At 34.8% G+C, this 25,511-nt stretch overlaps 6 protein-coding genes across 7 annotated transcripts; 2 read left to right on the top strand and 4 right to left on the bottom strand.

The window, feature by feature from the left end:
• Nucleotides 1-2: 2 nt before the first annotated feature.
• Nucleotides 3-2,619, top strand: LOC124447413. 2 transcript variants are annotated; one of them, XM_046998324.1, is made up of 6 exons: nt 3-79; nt 164-307; nt 655-1,072; nt 1,484-1,660; nt 1,754-1,910; nt 2,133-2,619. In XM_046998324.1, the coding sequence occupies exons 2-6, from the start codon at nt 179-181 to the stop codon at nt 2,401-2,403; spliced, it is 1,152 nt and encodes a 383-aa protein (XP_046854280.1). In that variant the 5' UTR covers nt 3-79; nt 164-178; the 3' UTR covers nt 2,404-2,619. The 2 variants fall into 2 exon arrangements, with proteins under 2 accessions (XP_046854280.1, XP_046854279.1); XM_046998323.1 differs by having other exon boundaries at nt 47-307.
• A 353-nt stretch (nt 2,620-2,972) lies between these two features.
• On the bottom strand, nt 2,973-5,415 carry LOC124447414 (protein YIPF6-like). Its single transcript, XM_046998325.1, has 6 exons — nt 5,166-5,415; nt 4,956-5,034; nt 4,730-4,772; nt 4,040-4,171; nt 3,724-3,881; nt 2,973-3,102 (listed from the first exon to the last, which is right to left on the bottom strand). Exons 1-6 carry the CDS (start codon nt 5,307-5,309, stop codon nt 2,993-2,995), a joined length of 666 nt encoding a protein of 221 aa, XP_046854281.1. The 5' UTR covers nt 5,310-5,415; the 3' UTR covers nt 2,973-2,992.
• Nucleotides 5,416-5,508: 93 nt separating this feature from the next.
• Nucleotides 5,509-14,981, bottom strand: LOC124447411 (transcriptional regulator ATRX homolog). The gene is given in 20 exon segments (XM_046998321.1): nt 5,509-6,401; nt 6,704-6,899; nt 6,969-7,118; nt 7,319-7,351; nt 7,487-7,664; nt 7,844-8,036; nt 8,039-8,434; nt 8,987-9,190; nt 9,328-9,463; nt 9,647-9,822; nt 10,057-10,194; nt 10,817-10,997; nt 11,402-11,539; nt 11,610-13,057; nt 13,060-13,288; nt 13,379-13,476; nt 13,607-13,815; nt 13,882-13,982; nt 14,574-14,649; nt 14,760-14,981. Coding segments are annotated over 20 exon segments (4,980 nt in total). The 5' UTR covers nt 14,792-14,981; the 3' UTR covers nt 5,509-5,733.
• A 646-nt stretch (nt 14,982-15,627) lies between these two features.
• Nucleotides 15,628-18,141, bottom strand: LOC124445186 (COMM domain-containing protein 8-like). The gene is made up of 6 exons (XM_046995893.1): nt 18,067-18,141; nt 17,787-17,833; nt 16,898-16,916; nt 16,603-16,761; nt 16,376-16,531; nt 15,628-15,980 (listed from the first exon to the last, which is right to left on the bottom strand). The coding sequence occupies exons 1-6, from the start codon at nt 18,139-18,141 to the stop codon at nt 15,957-15,959; spliced, it is 480 nt and encodes a 159-aa protein (XP_046851849.1). The 3' UTR covers nt 15,628-15,956.
• Nucleotides 18,142-18,253: 112 nt separating this feature from the next.
• LOC124447412 (kinesin-like protein KIF9) lies at nt 18,254-22,707 on the top strand. The gene is made up of 5 exons (XM_046998322.1): nt 18,254-18,891; nt 20,078-20,467; nt 20,689-21,082; nt 21,183-21,536; nt 21,703-22,707. Exons 1-5 carry the CDS (start codon nt 18,295-18,297, stop codon nt 22,302-22,304), a joined length of 2,337 nt encoding a protein of 778 aa, XP_046854278.1. The 5' UTR covers nt 18,254-18,294; the 3' UTR covers nt 22,305-22,707.
• Nucleotides 22,350-25,497, bottom strand: LOC124445185 (probable serine/threonine-protein kinase DDB_G0275165). The gene is made up of 7 exons (XM_046995892.1): nt 25,289-25,497; nt 24,964-25,168; nt 24,619-24,751; nt 23,926-24,142; nt 23,459-23,723; nt 23,036-23,359; nt 22,350-22,591 (listed from the first exon to the last, which is right to left on the bottom strand). Exons 1-7 carry the CDS (start codon nt 25,495-25,497, stop codon nt 22,466-22,468), a joined length of 1,479 nt encoding a protein of 492 aa, XP_046851848.1. The 3' UTR covers nt 22,350-22,465.
• Nucleotides 25,498-25,511: the final 14 nt, after the last annotated feature.

The following is a 25,511-nucleotide window of genomic DNA, read 5'->3' as shown; positions in this document are numbered from 1 at the left end:
TTGCATTGTCCCGCGTGTACGTCACGAAAAGAGAAAATCTAAGCTCTAACGAAGGAAGGAGATTTTCTGTTTGTGATAGGTAGTGGGGCTGTTGTTTTTACCTAAACTTTTCGTAACAATTTTATTTGCACAAAAAATTATTGATTTCAACGTTAATTTACAGATAATTCTCCTAGTTATGGAAGAGGTAAAGAAAAACATAAAAACATTTCTTAAAATACTTGAAATTGGAAAAAGTGGATCTGTGATATCCTGGGACGAGTCCAATTTTCAACGTGCACAAAAATGGGCCCAGTATTGTGAAGAGGTTTGTTGCCATTATTTTATTAGTGACATGACATGGTGTATAGCCATCAAGAACTGTCACTCAAAAGGGGGGTCCAGATCAGGGATGCAGGGGTGTGCACCATGGGCACCACTTTGAGCTTGGATGATTTAATGGCTTGTTTATAAAAATATTTTTGTGATGTCAATGTTTTGTCAATGTTTTCAAAAGATGCATCACTACCTGATAAAATCCTGTGTTTGCTATTTTAAAAGTAGTGGGTTAAATAAGGTTGTGAGTAGGGCAAAATAAAATTTGTTAGATTGTATCTTCTTTCATGAACATGTATCATCAAGGAAATACTCTTTTCATTATTTTTGTTTTACAAGGTGTTTAAAAAGTTGAGGAATAAACCATCAATTGCAACATCCCTGTCAGATTATATCAGCAAAAACCAGATGTGTACCTTGGGTCAAGTCAGAAATTCCATCACTGATTTTAATGATTTACAAAATTCAAAAGAAATTCTACACAATATCTTACTATGCAATCCTCACTTATCTTCAGAGCAATTTTCTCATGTTCTTCAAATGTATGATGTTGAATTTTCAAAGTTAGATGACCAAAAGTTGAAGAGAATTATTCAAGACACATATTTTATAAGCAATTCCAGAGGAACATTTCACACTTTATCAAGCATTAAAGACTGTTTATCTACTAAAAATAGCACTGCTGAAGATATTTGCTCAAATACTTGTGCCAAATTGCTGTGTCAGAAGCTTGGAGATACCTTAGGCAGAAAGAGAGGTGTGTTGATTGAATTATTATATATCCATGTACATACTAATCTGTACCAGTGGTATTGCCAGCTCAAAAGTTTGGTTATCACTTGATTTTGTTTCTTTAGAAATCTATTGTTTTTTAATGCTGAAATACTTAAGTAACATTTTGGCTCATGAAAATTAACGTTAACAATATCTTAGACATTAATGTAAAACCTTTGTCAGACATTGGTCATTAGTTAACATGATGTAAAATGTACCATTCTACTTTGGGATATAGTATAGTACTTCTATCCAATTTTATTATAGTCCCCGTACTTTTAAAACTGCAAAAGATGCGTTGACTAAGTAATTCAAGAGGACATGATATTGGCAGCCCTAATATAAAAAAAGTTTTGTACTTAGAATACTAAGGTTCGTTACATTTGCGTTTTAGAAAGCGAATACGACTACGATTCAGGGAAAGAGCTGCTCTCAGTAGTTGCTTTCAATGAGAAAGGCATGGAAATTATTGTCAGATTATTAATTCATTTGCTGGAAGGAACTCTTCCTCCCGATGATACAAAATCAAACGTGGAATATACGAAAGATTGCATATGCCAGTGGATTTTTGGTATTTATTAAACAAATAAAGATCTTACTATGTTGTTTCATTGATTCAACCAGAATTGATTTTCTTGACACTCTTATTTTCTGCTTCTTTCAGACAATTGTAAAGAAAAGAATGATAACTATGAAAAAATTTGGCAATGCCCGCGAACGTTACTTTTTCAACTATCTACATTAGATTTGACGTTTTGTCAACGCTACTTAGATTTTTTGCATTTCTGTGGAGATGTTTTGCTTGGAATCAATAGCTTCGGGTAAGTCTAATTGGTAAAACTACAAAAATGACGAAATGTCGTCTGCTCTCATTATTTCTTGGAATATGAAAAACTTATTGCATGGTGGTGCATGTGGTGGTCTGAAATGTTCACCTCATTTTAGGATTTGCCCACAATTTCCCCTTTAAAAAAGAAAACATATGCATTAGTAAGCATTATTTCCAATCATATGAAATCATCAAATATGACAATGTATTTAAGGAACGCAATCGCAATGAAGGACTGTATGAGTTATAAAGATAGTTACCAATCGATTGTTGAGCAAATTCAGTCGCTGCTACAAGGATCCAAAGACACAGCAAAATTATGTAAAGAGCAAATGGAACTTTGGTTTTCAAGTACTTCACTGTCAGAACACTCAAAAGAATCGCAACATAGCAAAGAACTTCGATCAAACTTTTGGAGTAACATTTATAGCCAAACTTTCCTATCATTTGAACGAACAGCCAAACCTTCCTATCATATGAAGTGACACACTACAAAATGAGACTAACACCGTGTGTTGGAATTTTCATTTTCTTCTTCACTAAGGATGACTATAAATACTGGTGAAACTTATCATATAATAAATAACTACAAAATACTAAAATTGCTCTCAGTATATGTTGCGAAGACATTTCTAAAATTGTAGCATTACGTATTTCATTTTATATTTTGTGCTGGAGTCGAATAGCAAAACTTCTTTTCATATTTCCTGCGACTTGAAATTAACTAAACTTGTTACGGCAGAATGTACTGAAGATCTATTGTCACATTAGACAGTACATGCGTACTAAAGAAGATGTTGTACCAGTTTGAAATAGTACAATTTCAGGGACGTCGGAAGCAAATTAAGATTGGAAGGAATGGTTGCTGATCCAAGTATGCGTCTGCGTTTGAAAAAATTTTGGTTAAAAAGCGACGTTTAAGTTTTTCCAACAGTCTCAATAATTATTGCGAAGGGAGGGGAGGGAGGGTGGAGCCCACTTCCGACGGCCTATGTATCGCGAAGTAACATGCTGTTTTTAGTCATATACATACATGATGGGAAAATTATTGTAATTTTACCACTTTAAATAACTTTAATGTGAAATCACTAACCAACTTATGACAAAATAAAACAAAAATATTGGATAAACAGCTAAGGCCATTCTATGAGTTGGTTGACTGTCCCCCAAAAACTTCACAGAAGCTACAAAGAATGAAAAAAATGTCACAAAAAATCAGAACACGATGAATGAATTATGAATTTGAGTTAACCGAACTAAGGACTTTATTTTTTTGCTATCAATATTATGTTTAGATAGCCTGTCCAAAATTAAATGTTGCTGAAGCCAACTTCAGTTAAAGAAAAATCATGTTTGCGATTCTGATGACCAGGATCACAAAATTTTTGCAAAAACATTTCTGCATTAAAAGATGACATACAACCTCTACACTATTACAAGTTCTGAAAAATTGGTATGGTTTTGCGAAGGTATTGTTACAAGATACTTTGTGCTGTTGAAATGAAATCATAACCAAAATTTATTTCCTCATTCAAAACAATTGTGAGACAAACATGCTTATTTAATCCATATTTAGCTGTATTTACATGTTTACATCAATGACTTAGTATATAATCAGATTATTCAATTGCAATAACATACTCAGGTTACTATTGAAATCTCTTGAGAAAGGAGATTAGGTTACATCAAAACTACCTTCGGCATGATACAGCTGCATAACACAGGTTTGTTATTGCAATTTTGGATAGGCCACTAAAGAATAATATTAATAAAAAAAATTTTAAATATATTTATTAAACACTTACCAAATGTTGACCATGCAAATGCCAGCATCACTACACCAAATCGAATGACAAATAAAATGGTAGTTTGATTTGCTAAAAGTATTAATCGACAAATCAACAATGCCACGTCAAGAGGAAGGACACAATAACCAAGAACACAAACACTTTGAAAAAACGATCTAAACAAATTCATTGAAAGCTTTAATTATTAAATAAATCAACAAAAATGAGTGAAATGACTTAGTTAAACTAAAAGTGCAGTTTATCATTGCTTAATCAACACACCAACATGTATTATAATAATTATAAAGTTAAAACTTAGTGAAGTGCATCTTACAGTGTTCCTCCAAGAAGTTTAGAATTAATTGTCACCAAAGATGCTCCTATCCACACAATGACAAACACTTCGGCAAACTCTGGCCCACCAGCTGCTTCATTTGAAATAAAACTTTGCGTACCTTGTAGCATCCTATATGTAATTCATAACATAAATGTAATTTAATGATTTTAATCTCAGCATTGAAGTGTTTAAAATGTGAGAGTAAGAATGACTTCAGTATGGAGTTAATAATAGGTCAGAAAGTTTAATATAATAAGCATTTAGAATGCACTGAAATGAAATGGAAAACACACATTCCTACTCAACTACCAATAAGGATTACAATACTTTATCTTTTCAAAACTTTTTAAAGTACGATTCAACAAAAGTGTACCACATGCACATATATAACTATTGAAATCAAGCATCTGAATGAAAAAGCAAGTCCCAAAATCAATTTTAGTCTTGTCTCAACATAGGCAAATCATGAAATATCCATCTTTATAGCATATGGTACATAATAAACTATTTACGAAACATAAGATGTTTCTGTGTAGGCATCAACTTATGCAAACAGAGAAGAGACATTTGTGAGAACTTAAGAGCTGATCAGTGCAGACCCAAGACCAAAAGTCATGTACACTCATCTATAGACCAATCAACTCATGCATTGTATTGTTTCAATTCATAACAATAGATAATACATACACAGCCAAAAAAATACACAACATAAGTGGTCCCCAGAGGTCCCCTAAAAATGAATAAGAATTGACATGTAAGGAGAACACAAATCCAATGAACACACTACTGTATAAAGAAAAATTCACCCATAAAGTTGTGAATCAGCGAGTATGACCGTATTGCATGTACTGTTTCTTTGACTGCAATATTTAAGTCTCTAATCAATGACAAGAATTTATAATTCAATAGTTACATTCTCTTAATAACGTCTTCGTCTCCCTAGGCCACAAGACATGAAAAAATTTCTTCCCAACTGCTTTTGCATCTCTTTTCTGAAATGTTTATAAATTAGAGAAAGCGTATTGAACTTAAAAGTTTAATAACTATTTCCTTCAACTATGTGGCGAAGTCTGAATATCATTACACGTATAATTAAGAGAAAATAAGTAGTTGTAAACGGTACCAATGTTTCTGATACTGGTTCATCCAGTGTGCTGTATTCATCATCACTATCTGGTGCACCAGGAACTGTAATATCGCCTTCTACATCGATTTCTGTGGTCAAATTGCTCGACGTCAGTTGAGAATCTTGCTCAACATCGTCCATCTTACAGATTGTTCTTAATTATAACATTTATTCTTTGTATTACGAGTGCAACGATTGGTCCAGAAAGCATGCTAAAAAACCACGCGTGACACGTGACGCGTGTCCTTCTTCGAGGCTTGCTAAAAACTTACAACTTACGTATGTAACATGCTTTTGCCTGGCAAATTATAAAATGCACGTAAGATAAAATTGTGGATAATTAGAAGAATTTATCACCTTTTAATAATAGAGTTCATTATATGAGTTAAACTAACATTAGATTTGGAGGAGCGTGTTCAAACAACAAGGAATTTAAAATAAATAAAAATGAAGATATGAGTAAACAGTAAAGAGGTGTTTGGGTGTAATTTTTAAACTTCAATATCTTTCGACTGTCAGGCAGGGAACAGATGCAAGCACAAAACGATCGCCTACAATGACCGCGTTACGCATCAGGAGGAAGCTCGATAATTCGTGGAGGTGAGTGATTAGGTTGCGTGGTTTGCTGCGTGGTCCTATCAGGGTTATTTTGCATCACAATTTGAAACACTGTCTGGTTTGGTTGACCTGATTGTTGCACCACGGTTGCATTTCGATTTCGCAACATTTGTTGCAAGAATTGTTGACCTTGAAGCTGTTGTGCACGTAATCTTTGTTGTTCTTGTTCCTGACGTAATCTTTGTTGTTGCTGCTGACGTAACCTCAGTAGTTGTTCTTGTTGCTGACGTAATCTCTGTTGTTCTTGTTGCTGACGTAATCTATGCTGTTGTTGTTGCTGACGTAATCTCTGTTGTTCTTGTTGCTGACGTAATCTCTGTTGTTCTTGTTGCAGACGTGATGTTGGTGTCTCGAGTAGCTGTTGCTGTAGTTGACGTAATCGTAGCTGTTCTTGTTGTTGTAACTGATGTTGAGCGTCAACACTCTTTTGCCGTTCAAACAGTTTTTGTCGTTGTGCCTGCGTTGTCTGTTGAAAACTTGCCGAAGTTTGAGTACCAGATGTAGGAATATGTCCATAAATCCCACCTTGATTTCTGACAGTTATGTTATTTCCAACAGCATTAATGAACATTGCATTAGTAGGCACAAAACGCGTTCCTGGACCAATCAACGGTTCTGTTGAAATAGACACACAAATTTCTAAAAAGATCACAAATTTGATAGCATGCAAAATGAAAAAAACTATTCTTTTTCGATACGTCTCTGCTATTGAATGTATTATTTGCTCACAAGCTAATGAACGTGTTTTGGGTTAATCAAGTTTCTCACTAACGTTTTTCTTAACCATGTCAACTCTCTAACGAGTGGGTGATTTGGCAAGTAAACTTCCACTCAAATGAGTTATCCACTGAGGTCACATTCTATAGAATATGTTCTCTCTCACAAATATTTCAATCTCCTGAAAAGAAGTCACATACGTTGTCTTTGTTCGGCGGGAAGTTGAGGTCCATTCAGGATCCCCTGCTTCTCTAACTCCCATTGTTCCCAAGCTTCTTTTCGTTCAGCTTCAGAGAGTTCTTCGTCAGGTCTATTTTGCAATAAAGAATCGTGCTCGTGATACTTTACAATCCATTTCGGATAAAGACGATTGAGTAATTCTGCTAAAACAGGATCCTACAAAACGATATTACAATTTAATACAGCTATTTGGGGGAACAGATGTGAGATCACGGATTTTATCACCTTAGGAATAACAGGAGTTGGTCGCTTATCGTCTTCATTTTCTAAAACATCTGGCTCAAAGCGATAAAGCTCAGCCAGATCATTCGCACTAAAATGCCGATCAATTTGATGCTCATCAATAACGCGTTGGGACATCGACTGCTTCATCACCTGTACAAGTCGAACAATAAATGGACTTTTAACAATGAATAGACAATGTACATTTGTTTTGATTTCGTGAACCTGACGCACTACAGAGAAAACCCTCCTCTAGAACACAACCAGAAAAAAAGACAACGATTTCTAAAGACTTGTAAAATATTCCCAAATTATCTTCAAATTCAATACATATGTGTTAATACGATACAAACCTGCCTATCGTAGATCTTCTCCTCCATAGTACCCTAAACAAATTCATTTATAAATGGTTGCATCAATCGACAACACGCACTTTTTAATGAAATATTCATTTCCCTCTACCAGTCGGTTATCTTTATATTGTTGTCCTCAAAATATGTAATGTGTTCTGAAATTTTTACCTCTGCGATCAATCTGTACACAAAGACTGGTTTTTTCTGCCCAAATCTATATGTTCTGAATATCGATTGAACATCGTGAGATGGATTCCAGGATATGTCAAACACTATTACACGACTGGCGCCAACCAAATTGATACCAATTCCACCAGCTTTGGTTGAAATAAGAAACAAGCGGGCCCTAGAGGAAGAAAATGATTACCGAAAATATTTAAAATGATTATTATTTCTATCATTACCGATTTGCAAGTTCACGTACACAAAAACAAATTACTTATATCATATCTTCATCTCATGCACACCTTGCATGTACGTATCACATGCTTCATTATGAAGAGGTGACGGCAGAAAGCTACTTACGACTTGTTTTCTTCATCATTGAATATATCAGACCATCGTTTCCTCATTTGTGGGCTTGTGCTACCATCCATTCGAAAGTAATCGCATCCTCGACACCAGTCTTCGCTATTTCCACCAACTTTTCCACCACCAAGCGCCATTTCAATGACGTCCAATGAGATAAGACTGTGACTGAACACCAGAACTTTCTCTCCAATGCAGCGGCGTCGGCAAGAATTTCCAATAACAACACAATCTTAGTGCCCAATTCGACATTGTTTTCATCTTCTTCAGTAAGAAATTGATCATACCATTCTTTTTCTTCTTCGATAACTGAGTCATCTTTATACTCCTGTCCTGAACGTAATTTAGAATTGTAATCGCCAGCATAAGCTTCACCAGCTTTGACAGAATTCTTTGAGGATTGCGCTTCATCATCGCCGTGAGGTTCAATGTCAATTACTTTAGATGTCGAAGGGCCATCGGGGTCACACTTTAATGGTGTTTTTTTATTCGTTGCGTTTTTTTCTTCTTTTTTCTTGCCTTTTATATTTCTTGGTTGTTCATCGCCATCATGCGACGCTTTATCGGAGCCATTTAAGCCTTCACTTTCTATGCAAATTGTAAAATATGTATACACAACATAAGAAAACATTTAATAAAATGCAGAGCATACCTACGTGACATAGCTATATTTTGCGATAGGCTTTATCATTATAATATATACAAAATGACTGAAGCCGTACATAAATAATTAAAAGTAATGCATTAATATGTCAGAGCTCCAGAGAGGGATAGATTCATTTGGAAGGGATGAGTTCATTTCTCTTAGCTTTGGCTAGAGGGGGGTGCAGAAGGGGTGCCAATTCTCTACAAAATATTTACAATCCCAAAATTCTTAAAATCATCTAAACTTTCGTAGTATTGTGTTTTTGAGACGTTTTCATGGGCACTTTAATGTAGCATATTTCCAAGAAATATCTCCCAAGCATGGCATAAAAGATAGAACTTAACAAAAAAATATCACAAGGCTCGACAAGACAGACAAAGTGGCCCCTGAAATCTAATTTAAAATAGAGCACCCCTCCAGGAAAAATAATCCTATATCATCTTTGCTGAGATGAAAAAATCACAGGTTTGTGAGAAGAATGAAAACCTTCATACCTTCATCAGAAGATCTTTCTGATGATGACCAGGACATTTCATCACTAGTCGTTTCCTCTCCACTCTTCACAATAAAATCGTTAATGCTACCTTCATCAGAATCGATAAAGTTCAAGTTGCCTTTTTTTTCGCTCTCAATCTTCAATGACCAGGGATGTGTCCAAATTCGCATCAGAGCTTGATAGTCAGAGAATAAGCTCACCCCTGGAGGTATAATACGATAAGTACCGTAAAGATTTTTATTCCCTTCAAATTCTATTTAAGTTTATTCGCACAATTTTAACACACCTCCAATATTTACTTTACAACGCAAAAACATCCTAACTGTATTTTGTACAAACCTTTTCCACTACGCTCATTAAGAAAGGTATCGAGATAATACCGATATATCTCACGTTGCTTCGCAGACATTCTGGCTTTAATGACGTATTCAAACTTAGGTGGAAGAAATCTGGAAATTTCGTTGTAATCTTTTCTCTAAAATGCAGAAAGATATTGGATAAAAAATGAACATCTCGTCAACTAAAATCTTCATGGTATGACGCTGAGAGCAATCCGCTATTCTACAACAGTTTGTTGTCACTTGACTGCATGACTTCGAAACCACGCGACTTCGCATTCAAAAATTACGTGCCCACCTTGAAATTACAGTATACTCACTTGAACACAGCCCTCCAACATTTTATGAAGTACATGACATCTCCGCTTCATCAATTTTACGTCAAAATCAGTGGAGTCTGCACACTGGCCATTCTCAATAGGTCGTATGAAACTGTTGGAAAATTCCTTTAACGTTCCCAGGAGATTTGGTTTAACAAAACTCACCATGCAATGATCTGTAGGGTAGAAAATCAAGAAATGACATTTTATGTTTAGGCTATAATTACGTATATCTATATATATTGATGATGATTCCATCATATGAAAAACTAGCATTTCTACTGGGGAAAGTGAATGAAAATACAGAATGCAATCAATGTAGGTAATTCTGAAATTTAATAGATACTTATAATGCCAAGATAAGAACAGGCTTCTTGCTATGACAGCATGACGCACGCTAGATAACTTACACTCGCACAAATTATTTTGGAGTGGAGTTCCTGTGAGGATGATTCGTCTACGTGTCTTGACTTTATTCATTGCTATTGAAATGGCACTCTTACTGTTACGAAGAACATGACCTTCGTCACAAACCACAATATCTGGGCCTAAAAACATAAGGCAAAATATAGTTTAGTGATACTAAAGGAAGGTGCCATATAATAATTAAAGACTGTACTGGGTTGAAAAGCAAGATTTCATAGAGTATGAATAGTTTTCAATTTTGACTATTTACTATAATTATTTATATTGCATGTTTGTAAATGTAGATCGTCCAGGTTGGTATAGTCCTGAGAAGGACTGTTTGACTCTGAAGATGACTACCGCTAAGGTGGTCGAAACGTCAGTCAACAACAACAAAAACAGTCCTTCTCAGGACTATACCAACTTGGACGATCTACATTTACAAACATGTAACTATACTCCAGGGTACAAACCATTTACTTTATAATTATTTATATTGTCGACAAATTGTTAGCGAAAGGTTAAATATAGCAAACGTAATCAAGATTTACTTGATTTTTCTTGCTACAATGTTTAAAATATCTGAATGAGATAGAAGCTTCGTTAAAGGCCAAATGTTCACTAAAGAAACAACAAGAGTTTTGAAAAAGCAGTTTCTTTTAATGGTGCTTGGCATTAGTCCTGGTGCTTTTTACAGATAAATTTTCAACTTTTTTTAACAAATGCGCAAAATTATGACGGTATTTTTGCTAAACGTTGCAATACCTGGATCAATAAGGCACTCTTGAAAGGTCTTTTTCAGACGTTTGTTGCGGACGCGAAGACCCTGAGAGAGATTTCGGTACATAGTGTAACCAATAATGAGGATACCCCCGTAATCCATCCATTTCTTTAAAAAATCAGCGCGGTGCCAATGGTTTGAGCCTGCTTCATTCATTACATACACCTTAACACACAAGATGTTGAAGAAAACAATGGTTAATTTTAAAAATTTAATAATGTACAATAGGAGCATCGTAATGAGTTTCGATGCAGAAAGTCTGGACACAATCAGGAAACTTTGAATAAAAAGTTGTAAAACTTGTGGCAGCATTTGAGAGTATATGAAAATGAAATTACATACGTACGTAGCTAACGCGTGAAACGTACAAGTTGCTAGTCTGCATTTTTCTAAACACTACATGAAGTTTTTAATATCTTCCGCCTTTTTACACACATACGTAGTGGTAATCTGTGATAGGTAAAAACACATAACATACATATGTTGCTTTGCACAAAAGTGTAAAATACATATGTATGTTGTATTAAGCGCAAAGCTATATCATCTATATAAAATTCTATAGTACTTACATCCAGTCTGTCGTCAACGCTAAGCCATTTTTCGAACTCAGTCTCCCAATTTAGTACTGTATTCAAGGGACAAATAACCATGACGCGTTTCAACTGGATATGTTCACTTATGTACAGAGTATGGATCAATGATACAATCTAAGTAAGCATGATAATTATGATTATCACAGATGAAGAATAAAAGAAGTCTTTTTCTCCAATCATTTACCTGCAATGTTTTACCAAGTCCCATAACATGCGCTAAAATACATCCTCCACCTTCCTCTTTATTCTTCCATCGTTCAACAGACTCCACCGTACAATCGTACATAAACTTTATGCCTTCGATTTGATGAGGTTTTAAATGCTTTACGAGATCGTTTTGGACGTAAATCAACGGTGTTTTACCGTCTGGACCATACTCAAGAACAAGCTCTTGGATACTAAAGCTGTCTGGTTTGTCAAAATTAGTGTTCTTGGTTCTTTCTAATAATCGCTGACGTCTTTCCTCTTCTAGTTGACGGGCATGACGAGTAGCTTCAGTGAGCTTCTCATTATCTAAAATCTTTCTGATTTTTTTTCGACCTTTTTTATTAGAATTCGCATTGTCTTCATCACTGCATGAATCTTCGTCTTCACTAATTTTCCTTTTTTTGGTAGAACTCTTCTTCACTCGCTTCTTTCCCTTGGATTTCTTTTCATCATTCATGTGAGAATTCGACTCACTATCCGTATCTTTATCACGCACACCTCTGAGCTTCCATTTGCCAATTTTGCTGTTTCTCTTATTCTTCCTCTTTCGGCGTTTATTGGAAGAATCAATTTCACTAGAACTTTTACTAGAAGAACTATCAGAAATATTCTTACGTATTTTTTTTGACTTATCTTTTCGTCGAGTTTTAATGTCTTCCTCACTCGAATCCTCGTCTGAAGAAGAATCGTCTATACCATTTTCTTCATCTGAATCATCTTCAGAAGATTGTGACAACTTTTTGAAATACTTTTTCTTTTTCTTAAACAGCACAAATTCATCTGTTGAGTCACTTTCAATTATACTACGTTTCGCCTTTGAGCTAAGTTTTTTTTTCTTTCCGTCTTTCCTTGTAACGTGGTTTACGTCATCGGAGCTTGCATTCGAGTCCCTTTGCTTACCAACACGTTTCTTTCCCTTAAAACTGAGATTTCGGTTTCCTGAGTTATTATTTTTTTCAGAACGATCGTCTGATTTCTTTGAACCTCTATTTTTCTTCTCTGATTTTATTTTCCTTTTACTACCAGTTTCTTCTTTGGAAACATTCACATCAACAGATTGTTCTTCAGATCGCTTTATTTTACTGATAATTTTCACGTTATCGTCCTCACTTTCCTCTTCATCTTCCTCACTTTCCTCTTCATCTTCCTCGTTTTCTTCTTTATCTTCAGAACATTTAGTTGTATCCACTGATTTCCTTGAGCAACGTAGAGAATACGACTTTCCACCTGAATCTGATTTCTTAGTTATTTCTGAGTTATTTTCGATGGATCTTTCCTTAGTCTGACCAGTGAGAATATTTCGTCTCTCACTTATCGTTGGTGCGCCAACAACATTACGAAGCTTTTTGTCTTTAAAAAGTGATTTACTGTCCTTGTTTGCCTCCAGCATATTCATTACTCGATCACAGAATTTGATGATAGACAAATGGGCGATGGATCACAACAAAAACATTTCCATTTCTCATCTTCGTCGGCATCCAATAGTTCTTGCAGCTTTGATTTCCCTAAATTTCGTCTTATGCATTTTTTACAAAAAGCTTTCTCACAAAAATCACAACATATCAGTTCTCCACCATCAGCACACCATGCACAAAACTCCTCAACACCATATTCATCTTTGGTGAATTTACCACTACTGTAGAACTTAAAGCATTTCTATACAAAAAGTATATATAAAAGGACAAAAAGATCTAGACTAACGATTGTATTCATCAAGGATAGTTTAAATGAGTTTCATTTGCTTACCTTACATATTAAAGTATTAAGACTGGGATGTCTGCAAAATTTACCCTTCTTGACCTCAATATTTTTATTGCAGGCTGTGCAACGAACATTTTTGAGATCTATATCAGAAAAACAAGTAGCACATAATTCATATTGAAATTGACTCTGAAATTAATTGTTTCATTAGTAATGAACAGTTAGAAAATACATTTTGAAAGAATAGAATCTTATTAAATATGAAATCCTTACCATTAGTTGGGCGAGATTTCTTCTTTTCAAATTCATTTTGAATTTTGTTTTCCTTTTTGTCTGTTAAGTTCTCAAAATCATCTTCAGAATCAAGTACTTTAACAATGGTGAAACTACTTTCATTGTATTCATCATCACATTCGTTCTTCACCTGGGTTGTGGCATTGATTGAAGTGTTGTGGGTAATTTTGGCTGTTTTTTCTGGTTTTCTGATAAAAATAACAGCACTTGTCTCAGTCTCTTCATAAAACTTTCTTAAATCAAAAACAAACTACCTTTTGCTCTTCCTTTCAGAACCTAAATCCATATGTTCTTCTGCAGTACTCTCAACAAGGACTTCATTTTCCTTGTTGCAATCCAACAAAGATTGATCATTCTAAAAGTCAGATTAAGAAATCTCCTTAATAGCTATACAATTTAGTATATTCAGCTTCAGCCATTTACAAATTTTTCAGAAACTTTGTAAGCATTTGATGTTAAAACTTACACCATGATTGAAGATAATTTTTCAAACAAAAAGTCACAATATTTTTTAAAACATCAAACAAATTTTCAGTAAAACTTAATATTCATTCATAAATTGAACTATCTTCCTTATATGTCACATAGCCCCTTTGTATTGTTAAGATTTATACCTGACAGCAAAGTTGGACAGTTTTTCCTTTGAAAATTACACTAAGCTTGGATGGGGGAAGCTACTACGAAGCTGGAAAATCCACTTGACATTATCATTTTTCTAATATCTTACCAAATGGAAACGCCATGTGGTAAAAGACCAACAGACTCAGATCTTCCAATTAATTTGGGGGCTTAGTTTATATAGCTTATATTGAGATTCTGAGAACATAATGCAGGTTACCCATTGTACTCATTCCATTAGGTGCATGAAAATTATGCTGTCTACTTTTAGCGAGTTCAGTTACCTTCCATTGAGGTAATGTTTAGCAATGTTGACAACAGCACATACCACTTCATTTCCATCGTTATGGCTCTTGTTCGATTGTTCTTTGGCTAATTTTGAAATAATATTTACCAACTTCTTCCTAAATATACATTTTAAGCAAATTGATGCCATTTTAAAAAGATTTATCGGTGGTAGAGCAAACATACAAATATGAAATAACAGCAAAATGGTGAATAAACTGTTTGACACCTTTTCGTTCGTCCATTTTCTTCATTTTTCATTCCGCTTACAAAATGAAAAATTGCAAAACAGCACTGATATGCGAACAGAGTCCAGTAATCACAAGATAGCAATATGTTACTTCAAAACAACATAAATCTAAATCCTTTTACAATGAAATGTTTCATTTCCCGCTTCTTTTATTTTCATTGTATTTCTTTCCCGTCTTTCTTGTGCAGTATTTTGTATTACGCATGCGCTGGAAAATAATCTAGCATAGTTGAATAATTTTCTTTGCATAATTTTCATAATTTTGAAATGGTAGTTGTAAAATATTGAAAGAGTTGACAATCAAAATTATATTCCGTTTGGTGAATGCAAATAAACGTTTACTTCGACTATTCTTCCTCATTTACCCTTGTTTCATTAAATTCTTTATTATAGCAAACCGAACTAAAGACGCAATTTTTTATACAGAAGAATACTATGGATAACAACAAGGTAGATAAGCAACTGCAAGAGGCACTTCTGGTGGAGCAGCAGAAAGCAAAATTTCAAAATCAAGTTCACATGTTTACTGACACATGTTGGGAAAAATGCATCGACAAACCATCAAACAAGCTCGATTCAAGAACAGAAACGTGTCTTATTAACTGTGTGGAGCGATTTATCGACACTTCAGTCTTTATGGTGACACGTTTTGGACAAAAAGCGACAAACATGTGATCGATAATACAATGGGACATTAAAGAAAGAAAACAGTGATCAAAACAATATTCGCTAATATTCGCTGTTGTATGAGCCAATATTAAAATATTTTTTATATGTTTTTCTTATGAATGAACCATACCGTTCAAACCAATTTGCGAAATGTGGTTTCTGAAAAGAATTCAACCTGTACTTACAAAATCCTTTAATAAATCTAATTCCAATGAGCATTGCTCTGAATTTTAACTTATCAAGTAATTTTAACTTATCATTGAATTATTTTTAATCATTCTTACTAACCATGAAGTAGACCAAAGTATTACTTTTGACTGACACGAAAAACGTTTTGGATTTTTTGTAACATTCCACTTATCACAAGAAAATTGTTTCAATTATTATTAAGATAATTTTTTTGATTTGATTTAAATTGACTTTTGTTCCACCAATTTTGGTGATTCTTTTCAGCGAGTTGATTTTGGAGAAAATTGTGAACCATCAACAATGATCCAAAAGTCTTCATCATCCTTTCAGTTGCATTACGACCTATAAGAGGATTTTAAATTGAGAAAACTATCTCATGATATTTGCTAACAGATTCAGCATGGGCATTAATCAATATTTTGCCAGGGGGGAAATATTCTCCTATGACAGGGTAAATTCTTGTTGAAGTGACATTGCTTTCAAAGGAAATAGTGAGGCATACCATGATAGCAACATTTATAAATATGGTCTCTCTTATCCAATTAATGCATGATTAATGCCAGTAAGATTTAGAGAGAGCACACAGTTTAACACAAGTGGAAATTAAGTAAATGGTTTGAACCCGGGAGTATCGTTACATGTTTGTTTACAAACATGTAACAAGTGGAAATTATTGTCCAATATATTCAGACTAATGACACTTTATTAGAGTTCAATATAATTTATAAACTACCTACCTTGTTGGCAGATTCTAACAAGGTAATTATTTCCTTTAATTCATCTTTGCTTATTTCAACAGAAACTTGCTTTACTCCTATTTGATCTTGAATATCAAGGTCAAGTGAGAGCACTGGTTCCCTCATATTTGCCAGTTTATCAGTAGCCATGATGAGCTAGAATTTCAATGAGCCAAAAGTTTAAATAAATGATGTCTCAATGTTAAAATGTTAGTGTAGGTATTCACCTTCACTTTCCAGTCAAAATCTTTCAGTGAACCTTGGGAAATACGACAAGTTTTTGCTATTTGAGCCAATTTGATTTCATTTTTTCTTGGCAATAGGCAATTAAAAACTACTTTCTGTGTAGCCTTTGATACTGATAATGAATCCAGATGTTTTTCAAACTATGAAAGCGAAAAGTCAAAATATTGATGTAATTAATACCGATGAAATAAAAATACATAATGCAAATTATGGAAAAGTTGATGAATGAAATATGAAGAAAAAATTCCAGGTATAGACAGGTAAGTTTGTACTTACATTTTCTCTGGAAAACCATCTTTAATATAACTATCTATACACTTAATCCATAAAGATTTAAATGCTTTCCACTCATTTATATGCCATATATTGCTGAAGCTTTGAAAACGAAGAAAACCTTGTTCACATATTTCATCAACAATACCATGTACTACCTGTTGGAAAATAATTTGATACCATGTACAAATAATTTCTCAAATTGATTTGGATAAACTTGTAATAGATTCACTTAAATAGCCTCTGGCACTGAAAGTTATAATGTATCTGATTTGTAATATTGTCACGTTCATTGTATCCTTATTGTTCATTATTTTCCAAGTTTAAGTATCAACCAATCATGATGGACTTTAATACTGAGGTTGATACTGAGTTTACAATTTGATTGGATGATATATGAGCTTCTGGACAAACATTTGAGCATTTTATTTAACTTTGCAACATATGCAGAATAAAAAATACATTGGGACACAGTCAAGATGTTAAATAGTGCCACACTGCCTGATGACTTATGGAACTCATAAATAATGTAGGACTTGTAGACATTCATGCTGACAATCACTTTATAAGCAATTTCTAAGATTTTACCTTGACATTATTTGTATAGACTACCAATCTTTGAACTACTTCATAGTTTATAGAAAAAACTATTAAATTGCTATTGTGGCATTATGATTTTTAGTTATGATATGGTAGCTTACAGACCAGACTGGAAATTTTGTATCATGTACACAAATCTTGGTTGCACAATTTTGTGAAAAGTTGGAACATTTATATTTGCCCACAAATTTTCAAATCTCAAGTGCACAAAATTCTCAGGTAAAAATTAATTATGTATATCAATTAGAACTGAATGTAAAGCACTAGCTGCAAAGCACAAGACCATGGATACCGAGCAGAGTCCAGAGAGAATATTGCAATTTGCAAATGTTCTTGATTCTTCATATAAATTTGAATTGAAGTTCATTGAGACTTTCTTTGAACAATCAGTTCACATGAAATGCAGTTAAAAATCCACTGTTCCCTTCTTAAAGGTAAAATGCTGAGATTGAAGGATCTCAAATCCCATTCCCACCAAACCTAGGAATTTTGATGTTATTTTGTTCGCATCAAACATTACTCTATGTGTTATATAAAATACTATACAATTGATATTTAACTTATTCACTGACCTCCTCTAATCTATCTTTAGGGCATTTCTCGATTAGTTCAACACCTTTATCTCTCTCATCCTTCTTCCCGGCCATAACGAAAATCGATTCCTTAATTTCTATCCACAAACTAGAGATCAGAGGAAATAATCACTATGGCAACAACCATAGAAACAAAAGCTTTTCTTTGCAACTTGCAGAGGTCGAAAGGAACTTTTGGGTTGTTACCATATTGTTACTGGATACAAAATGATCGCCAATACGAATGTTAAAGTTTTTGCTCGTATCAGACCTACTTCAAAGTTTGCGTCTGAAGCAATCGAAATACATTCGGATAACAAATCACTCACAATTCGCACTAAAAAAGATAATCGGCGAGGTTATATCAATAATCAGATTTTAGATTGGACCTTTGAAACTGATCATGTACTACACAACATCAGTCAGTCGGAAGTATTCAAATTGTGCGCAGAAGATTCTGTTATAAAATCCTTGGATGGTTTCAATTCGACCATTATTGCGTATGGTGAAACAGGGGCTGGTAAAAGTTTTACAATGTGCGGTTCTTGTGAGAATTTTAAACAGCGAGGTATTATCCCAAGAGCCATTTCTAAAATCTTCTCTGAAATTTCTTCCCGAAAAGAGCTGTCAATATGGCTCAGGATTTCATATCTTGAAATATACAATGAGACATTGCATGATCTGCTGACAACAATTCCTGGCGTGTCTGTCGTTAATCATCATCCACTTACAGTCACGGAGCTTGAAGGTTCAGGTTGTCGAGTTAAAGGTTTGTCTCAACACGTCGCTAACACTGAAGAGGAAGCGTTGAATCTGTTTTTTGAGGTAGAAAATGAAACTTTACATATTGTCATAGATCTTCCTAGTAGCTCCTCTACCTATATATATAAAGGAATCGAGCATGCTAATTTAATATAGATTCCTAATGGCACATCGCAAAATTGTTTCCAAGAAATTTCCCTTTGAGACTTTGAGTTACAGAAATGGTATTATATGGCAAAATTGAATTTTGGGCAAAACGTTTTCGTTGCAAGCAATTTGTTATCTCAATCAATTTTCCTTCTCCATTTATGCATGAGTCAATTCCAAGAGTTACCATCCCCCCCCCCCTCCGGGAATATGGCCGGGCATTTGATTTTTTTCGTTTTAATAGTTCAATTTCCCCGCTGCCAGGGAAAGGCAAGAAGGCAAATACTCAGCCCCCGGGCAAGCTGCCAATGGCAAATGCCCCGCTCCGGGACCAATTAAATTTAAATTACGAAAATTAGGAACACTTTTTAATACTTTATTAAACAAGATATATGAGAGATCCTATAAAAAATAAATGTAGTAAAAGAAATTCGTTCCTGTGTTACTTTCCCTTGCTCCGCTTTTCTCTTGTTGCTTTTGCTTTTCCAGCACCACTTTCTCGCGTCAAGTGTTGAAGCCACAATTTAACATCCTTGGTTGACAGCAAACATTTCTTGGCAAGCACGCTTATGTCAGTATCCTCTACACATCCACCACTGTGATTCTTGTGAAAGTCTGCCAGTATTTCAGACGGCGGCGGGCTCCAACTGCATATAAATTTAGCAGCTCTGACACATCGGTGACATAATGCCCATAGCAAACTCCCGTGCATGTTTCGCAATCCTCCCCTCCCCAAGGTCTCTTTACATCAGCAACTGGGTAAGGAAAAAAACCATACGATGGTCCGTCTGCATACCAGGAGATGGGAATCGGTACTTAATGTCGCGATTAATAGAAATCAATAGTCGCGACACGCGTACTCAAATGGTATCAAATCCCCGGGGGTATTATTGCCGGAGTAAATACCCGGCTCCCGAGCATCTCTTTTACGAGCAAATTCCCGACCCCCGAGAAAGGTCTCCAGGGCAAATGCCCAGGGGTATCCCGGGGGGGATGGTAACGCTTGGAATTGACTCATGCATTATCGTTAAATAAGATGAAAAACCAGTTCTTTCATACGTATAAACAACAGTACATTAACCAAAAATTTCCTTTGTCCTAGGGTGAAATGAACCGCATTGTTGCAAGCCACACTCTTAACCAGAACTCGTCAAGATCTCATTGCATATTTACGATCTACGTTGAGACACGATCAAGAGTAGTTTCACATGCAAAATATACTGTTTCCAAGATCAATTTAGTTGATCTAGCTGGTTCTGAACGCATTGACAAAATTGAAGTCCAGACTACAGCTCAAAAAGAAGCAATGTTTCTGAACAAGTCGCTGACATTTTTGGAGCAAGTAGTGATTGCTTTGGGTGAGAAAAACAGCGATTACATACCATATCGTCAGAGTAAACTAACGCATCTACTTAGTGACGCTATTGGTGGTCGAAATGATACGATCCTTATTGCAAACCTTTGGGGAGAGGAAAGTCGAATTGAGGAGACGGTAAGGATGTCTTGTCATGGACAATAAATGGTCAAATTCTGTTGGGTTGTATTTGAAACGAGTGATAAATGTAATGTGCTTGCTGTGTCTTTCAATGAACTTTGTCTTGCCTTCCATTCAAACTTGTATGATTTTTCATTGAACTTTACACTGCTTCCTGAAGATTGATGTTATAATAAACGATAATAGGTATGTTTCTGTAACATTGCATTTATTTTTAGCTTTCAACCTTACGTTTTGCTGCAAGAATGCGAAGAGTACTTTGTGAACCTGCTGTAAACGAAGTGATTGATCCAGTTAAACAATGTCAGCGTTATAAAGAAGAAATAAAATTTCTGAAAAGAGAGCTAGCCATGCATGATACATTGACAAACAGAGGTCAGGTTGTTTATGAACCACTCTCCCAGACTCAATTAATTGAACTGAAAAAACAGATTGAAAGATATATTGCAAGAGATATCACAGAATTGGAAATCGTTAACTTGAGGCAAATCAAAGAAATGGTTGCGATATTTCGAAACATAGTCGAAAATGTCGAAAAAGAAACTGAAAAAAAGCTCCGGGAAAAGTTCATTTTCAAAGAAAAAAAGCAAGAGAAAAATCTGGTTACAAATGGTAATATATATGAGTTGTTTGTTTGTGCAGTTGATTGTGAAATTGCACGTTGCTGAAATCGCACTTCCTATAAAAGCTATGTATCTCCATCGATTTTTAGAAACAAAAATTACAGCAACAAACAATCAAGACACAAAGTTAGTTGGCGAATCAGATAATAAAGGATTCGGATTGGGAGTGGCTTCATTCCCGTCGAAAGCAAATGCAACGTCTTTATTAGCGACGAGAGGAAAAATAAAAAGTCGTAGAGGAAAAGATCCAGTTGATCCAACAGAGACAAGGCGGGTTGAGACGCAAGGATTAGATGAAGGAAAAAGTACTGCAACATCTGCAACAAAAGAGCAACGACGCGACAGTCTTAGACCAACAACCCCGCCAACAAAAGCAGAGGCATTTCAGGATTTTAAACAAGAGCGAGGAAGCGAGATCAACAGAATACTTCATGAAAACAAAGGTAAAAACCCTAATACATAAAACTGATAAATAAAAATGAGGGGAAAATATTGGCGAAAATGTATTTGATATGACACTTAGCAGTCCTATCTATTCGTGGAACTTAATATTTCTTAATTTTTCTTAGTTTTTTTTTATTTTTCATTTAACAATTCTTTCATTATTAGAAATACTGCGGGAAAAGAAGAAAATCGCGCGAGAATTGTCCCTCAAACTCAATGCAACTAAGTTGGAGGTGGACGTTGTCGGGAAAAATCTTCGTGAAAAACGCTTACAACGTAAAGAGATGGGTGGATCTATATTGCCGGAAATGGAAACGGAGGTTATTGATGAGGAGGAATTCGAGTATTTACAGAAATTTCAGGAGTTAAAGAAACAATATGAAAATGACTTTGACGAGTTACGTAATGTAAGATCTGATGTTCAATTCTGCGAAAAACTTGTAGCTCAATGTCGTGAAAAGCTTTTGACAGAGTTTGATATTTGGTATGCAGAGAGCTATGTGGGCGAGGAGAATGGAACTAGTGTCGATATTGACATTTTAGAAACTAAGTCACGCAAGAGCAATACTAACGAAGATGAGCAAGAAAACTTTGATCGGTTGCAACTTGAATACCTAATGGATGAACCAGAATCCATTGCATATTATAATGCTCAAATGCAAACACAGCGAAGAGCATATTACACCGAAGCGGGTAGACAACGTCAAAAACCTCTTGTTATCAAACGAAGAAAAAATGAGCCACCAGGGATGTTATCTACTGTTTAGAAAAATTCAAACATATGAATCGAGTATTTTTAAAAAGTCTGTAGCTTTTGTCTTTTGAATTATTCTTTATTACGTAAACTTCTATTGATAAAAAACAGGACGAGTAACGTTTGAAAATCAAAAAAACCTCCTTAATCAAAATTTGAGCATTCGCTCCGTGGTTAGTTTTGTGGCTTGTTGTTTCTTGTCAAATTAAACAAAGGTGGAGCTTGAAGTTCTGCATCCATTGTCACTGGTGCAACATTCACCAAACGATAGTGAAGCAAACCATCAAGCCACGCAAAAATCTTGGAGAAAAAATACGTACAAATATATTTAATAAAGATACATACAAATATATTTAATAAAGATACATACAAATATGTTTCAAAAGTTACGAAGTAAAAAAGCAAGATGAAACCTATCTTGCTTTTTTAAATCAATACTATATAAGATAAAACACTTATAGCTTTCTTAAAAAGCAATTTGTTGGGTTCTTATCTTTACAATGTTATAGTTTCATTTGCGCTTTAAAAAACAAGGGAATGCCAAAAAAATGAGGGCGTTCGAAAGATTACCTTATTTTACACAACCTCCGCAAGTTTAGTGAAACTTTGTGCACAATGCGGTAAATTGATGGATTAGCTATAACTCAAGACTTTAATAACCCACTAAATCCACAAAAACCCCACGATAGTTTAAGTCAAATAATGTCAACAATTAAAATGGTAACTCCTGCAAAACATATTTACCTGATAAAAAGAGGGTCTCATACTTGAAATTTTCGTGCAATCACTTATGGCCACTTTGACATTTTTCATACCCTCCAAAGTGTCTAGGAGTTTGTAGTGCACACTCTTTCCAATGACAGAAAGTTGCTTCAAACTGAAAAGCTGTCGAGATCGTTTCAACATAAGGCATTCCCACAATAACACACCAAAACTAAACACATCACCAGTTTTGTCCATTGGAAAGCCGAGAATTTGTTCTGGAGCCATCCAGTTATGCAAAAGAGTACAGTGGCTCAGAGGGACGGGGCCCTTATCTTCTCGTAAAGAATATTCGAAATTACAAATCTATGGAATATGAAAATTAAAGTTTGGAACCAATTTTAAGGTTAGCGTCATTGTAATCGTGTTTTAAAGAATATATTTAAAAATTAGAGAAAATTTTACCTTGGCAGTGTAATCACGAGTTACGATAACACTCTGACATCCAAGATAACAATGAAGAAAACCCATATTGTGAACATATTGCATAGCATTCGCCACATCATGAGCAATTTTTAGTATTGCATCTTCCTGAAGTTTTATTTTTTCTTCCAACAGAATCCGGTGAAGAAAATGGTACTCCACAGGTTCAAATAAAAGATTTTGTTCTATTGCCCTGGGTGCAACACATATAGCAAGCAATAAAGCTATATTAGGATGGAAAAGACACCTACACCATAACATAAAAAAGCACGTTTGAAAGTTTTTAAAATAAAAAAACAACATAATGTGAAATCGTCACAGACGTGTTTGATTTGGACTGTGAAAGGTTTGTGTCTGAGTACTGGTTGTTGTAAGTTGATACGTCTCAAAAATTTATCTGAGGACTACATGCATGTTGAAAATGGAAACTTGCATAACATTTACATAACCTTATAGTTTCCAACTCGTTGTAGAATAGTTGCAAAATTTCTTTGTCAGGGAGTCTCTCATGATAAGTTTTCACTGTGACTATCCTTCCATTGAGTTTGCCCATAATACTCAGAGTCTTAGGACCGACAGCATATTTATAGTTCTCGTGAATTTCTAGGTCGTCCGGAAAGATTTCTGGTATTGGTACGGTAATTACCGTTGATGAATCATTCAAATCTAAAAAGTTAACCATAATTATTTAATGTACCAAATAAATCTAAACACAATAAATGGCTGTATTACACTAGTGATTTGTTGTACAGTTATTTTAAAGCTTGCATGATATACGGTAACTCATGAAGCAACAATGTTCTTGAGTTACTTTAGTAAGTTGACTTTTTCAACATTGATGATTACATGCACTGAATCCTTTGAATAATGTAAATTGCTAATCTAATTTGCCACGAAGAGAAAGTTTCGTATATTTTTTCATTATTTAAAGCAATTTTTTGACAAGAGACGAAGACCGAAACAATGGCGCATTCGGAGCTAGGTACATATCATATCGATGTATTCATATCAAACACAAAAAACCTTCATAGCGAGAGACTTGCCAGTCAATTAATTTGGATATAAATTTGGATTGGATCTACTCAATTCATTATTTTGATGAGAAGACAATACTCTGATCTACTCTGATCATTTCTACTAACCAGTATCGCTACATTCCTCTTCCCTTGGTCGATCTATCAAAAGCTTCATGTTTTCACTAACTGCTTTCTTCAAATTTTCACGACCATGATAAATATCAGCAAAGATCTCAATATTATCTGTACTAGGTGAATTCTAGACAAATGACAAAATAAAATTCGGTCAATTTGTGAGTACTCACCACTTATATTGTAAAACATTCATGCATTAACAGGTTTTTTCGTGACAACAATCAAGTATATATGACATATTTTCCGCGATAAAAAAACGAGAAAATCAAATAGCAATTTCCCATAGTACGTTCATTTATTTTAATAATAGAAGGCTACTTTGTCTTGTGGTATCACCTTTATCTGCATGGAATTTTGTGCAGGATGATGAGCAATATATTGAATAACATCTTCTTGGTTCAATTTTTCAGCCAACTGTAAAGCTGTTTCTCCTTTCTTATCTCGCATCTGTAAAAACCCACCGTATGTTGTGAGTAATTCGAGACATTTTACGTGTCCTTTGGCTGCTGCCAAATGCATAGCTGTACCAAGAGATGACTGTCTGAAACCGGGAACAAAATTTTAGAGAAAAGGCATTCCTGTGAACAAGATTCGAGAAAGAATGCAATGCATGACTGTCATACAATTAAAAAAACTACATGAGAATAGAAAATGACTGAACCTATTAGGATTTGCTCCTTTCTTCAAAAGTTCCTCCACACAATCATCCAGACCAAGTTTCGCAGCTTTATGTAGAGCAGTCAAATACCTCTTGTCTCGCTTCTCTACATCTGATAACATACTTGAATCATTGAATACCATATTTCTTAAATTACTAATTTCCAGTCTTTTCGCTCTGTTGCGAAATTTGCGACGCAGTTCTGCAGCCATATTCATTACATTTA

The sequence above is a fragment of the Xenia sp. Carnegie-2017 genome, unplaced genomic scaffold (genome assembly GCF_021976095.1).
Source record: "Xenia sp. Carnegie-2017 unplaced genomic scaffold, XeniaSp_v1 HiC_scaffold_22, whole genome shotgun sequence".
NCBI lineage: Eukaryota > Metazoa > Cnidaria > Anthozoa > Malacalcyonacea > Xeniidae > Xenia > Xenia sp. Carnegie-2017.
This window is presented reverse-complemented; position numbering and strand designations above follow the sequence as displayed.

Bases quoted from the DNA above. Each gene is read 5' to 3' on its own strand.
- LOC124447413 (XM_046998324.1), top strand. From the start codon at position 179: ATGGAAGAGGTAAAGAAAAACATAAAAACATTTCTTAAAATACTTGAA. The intron at 308-654 runs GTTTGTTGCCAT...TTGTTTTACAAG, and splicing joins GGGCCCAGTATTGTGAAGAG to GTGTTTAAAAAGTTGAGGAA. The intron at 1,073-1,483 runs GTGTGTTGATTG...TTTGCGTTTTAG, and splicing joins TACCTTAGGCAGAAAGAGAG to AAAGCGAATACGACTACGAT.
- LOC124447414 (XM_046998325.1), bottom strand. From the start codon at position 5,309: ATGGACGATGTTGAGCAAGATTCTCAACTGACGTCGAGCAATTTGACC. The intron at 5,035-5,165 runs GTACCGTTTACA...TAAACATTTCAG, and splicing joins AACCAGTATCAGAAACATTG to AAAAGAGATGCAAAAGCAGT. The intron at 4,172-4,729 runs GTATGTATTATC...AATTACATATAG, and splicing joins TTGTGTATTTTTTTGGCTGT to GATGCTACAAGGTACGCAAA.
- LOC124445186 (XM_046995893.1), bottom strand. From the start codon at position 18,141: ATGGCCGGGAAGAAGGATGAGAGAGATAAAGGTGTTGAACTAATCGAG. The intron at 16,532-16,602 runs GTGAATACCTAC...TTGAAATTCTAG, and splicing joins ATTTTGACTGGAAAGTGAAG to CTCATCATGGCTACTGATAA. The intron at 15,981-16,375 runs GTAGGTAGTTTA...ATCCTCTTATAG, and splicing joins TGTTAGAATCTGCCAACAAG to GTCGTAATGCAACTGAAAGG.
- LOC124447412 (XM_046998322.1), top strand. From the start codon at position 18,295: ATGATCGCCAATACGAATGTTAAAGTTTTTGCTCGTATCAGACCTACT. The intron at 20,468-20,688 runs GTAAGGATGTCT...ATTTATTTTTAG, and splicing joins AAAGTCGAATTGAGGAGACG to CTTTCAACCTTACGTTTTGC. The intron at 21,083-21,182 runs GTAATATATATG...ATCGATTTTTAG, and splicing joins GAAAAATCTGGTTACAAATG to AAACAAAAATTACAGCAACA.
- LOC124445185 (XM_046995892.1), bottom strand. From the start codon at position 25,497: ATGGCTGCAGAACTGCGTCGCAAATTTCGCAACAGAGCGAAAAGACTG. The intron at 23,724-23,925 runs GTTATGTAAATG...GTTATGGTGTAG, and splicing joins AACGAGTTGGAAACTATAAG to GTGTCTTTTCCATCCTAATA. The intron at 22,592-23,035 runs GTAAATATGTTT...TTTTTCTCCAAG, and splicing joins TGAGACCCTCTTTTTATCAG to ATTTTTGCGTGGCTTGATGG.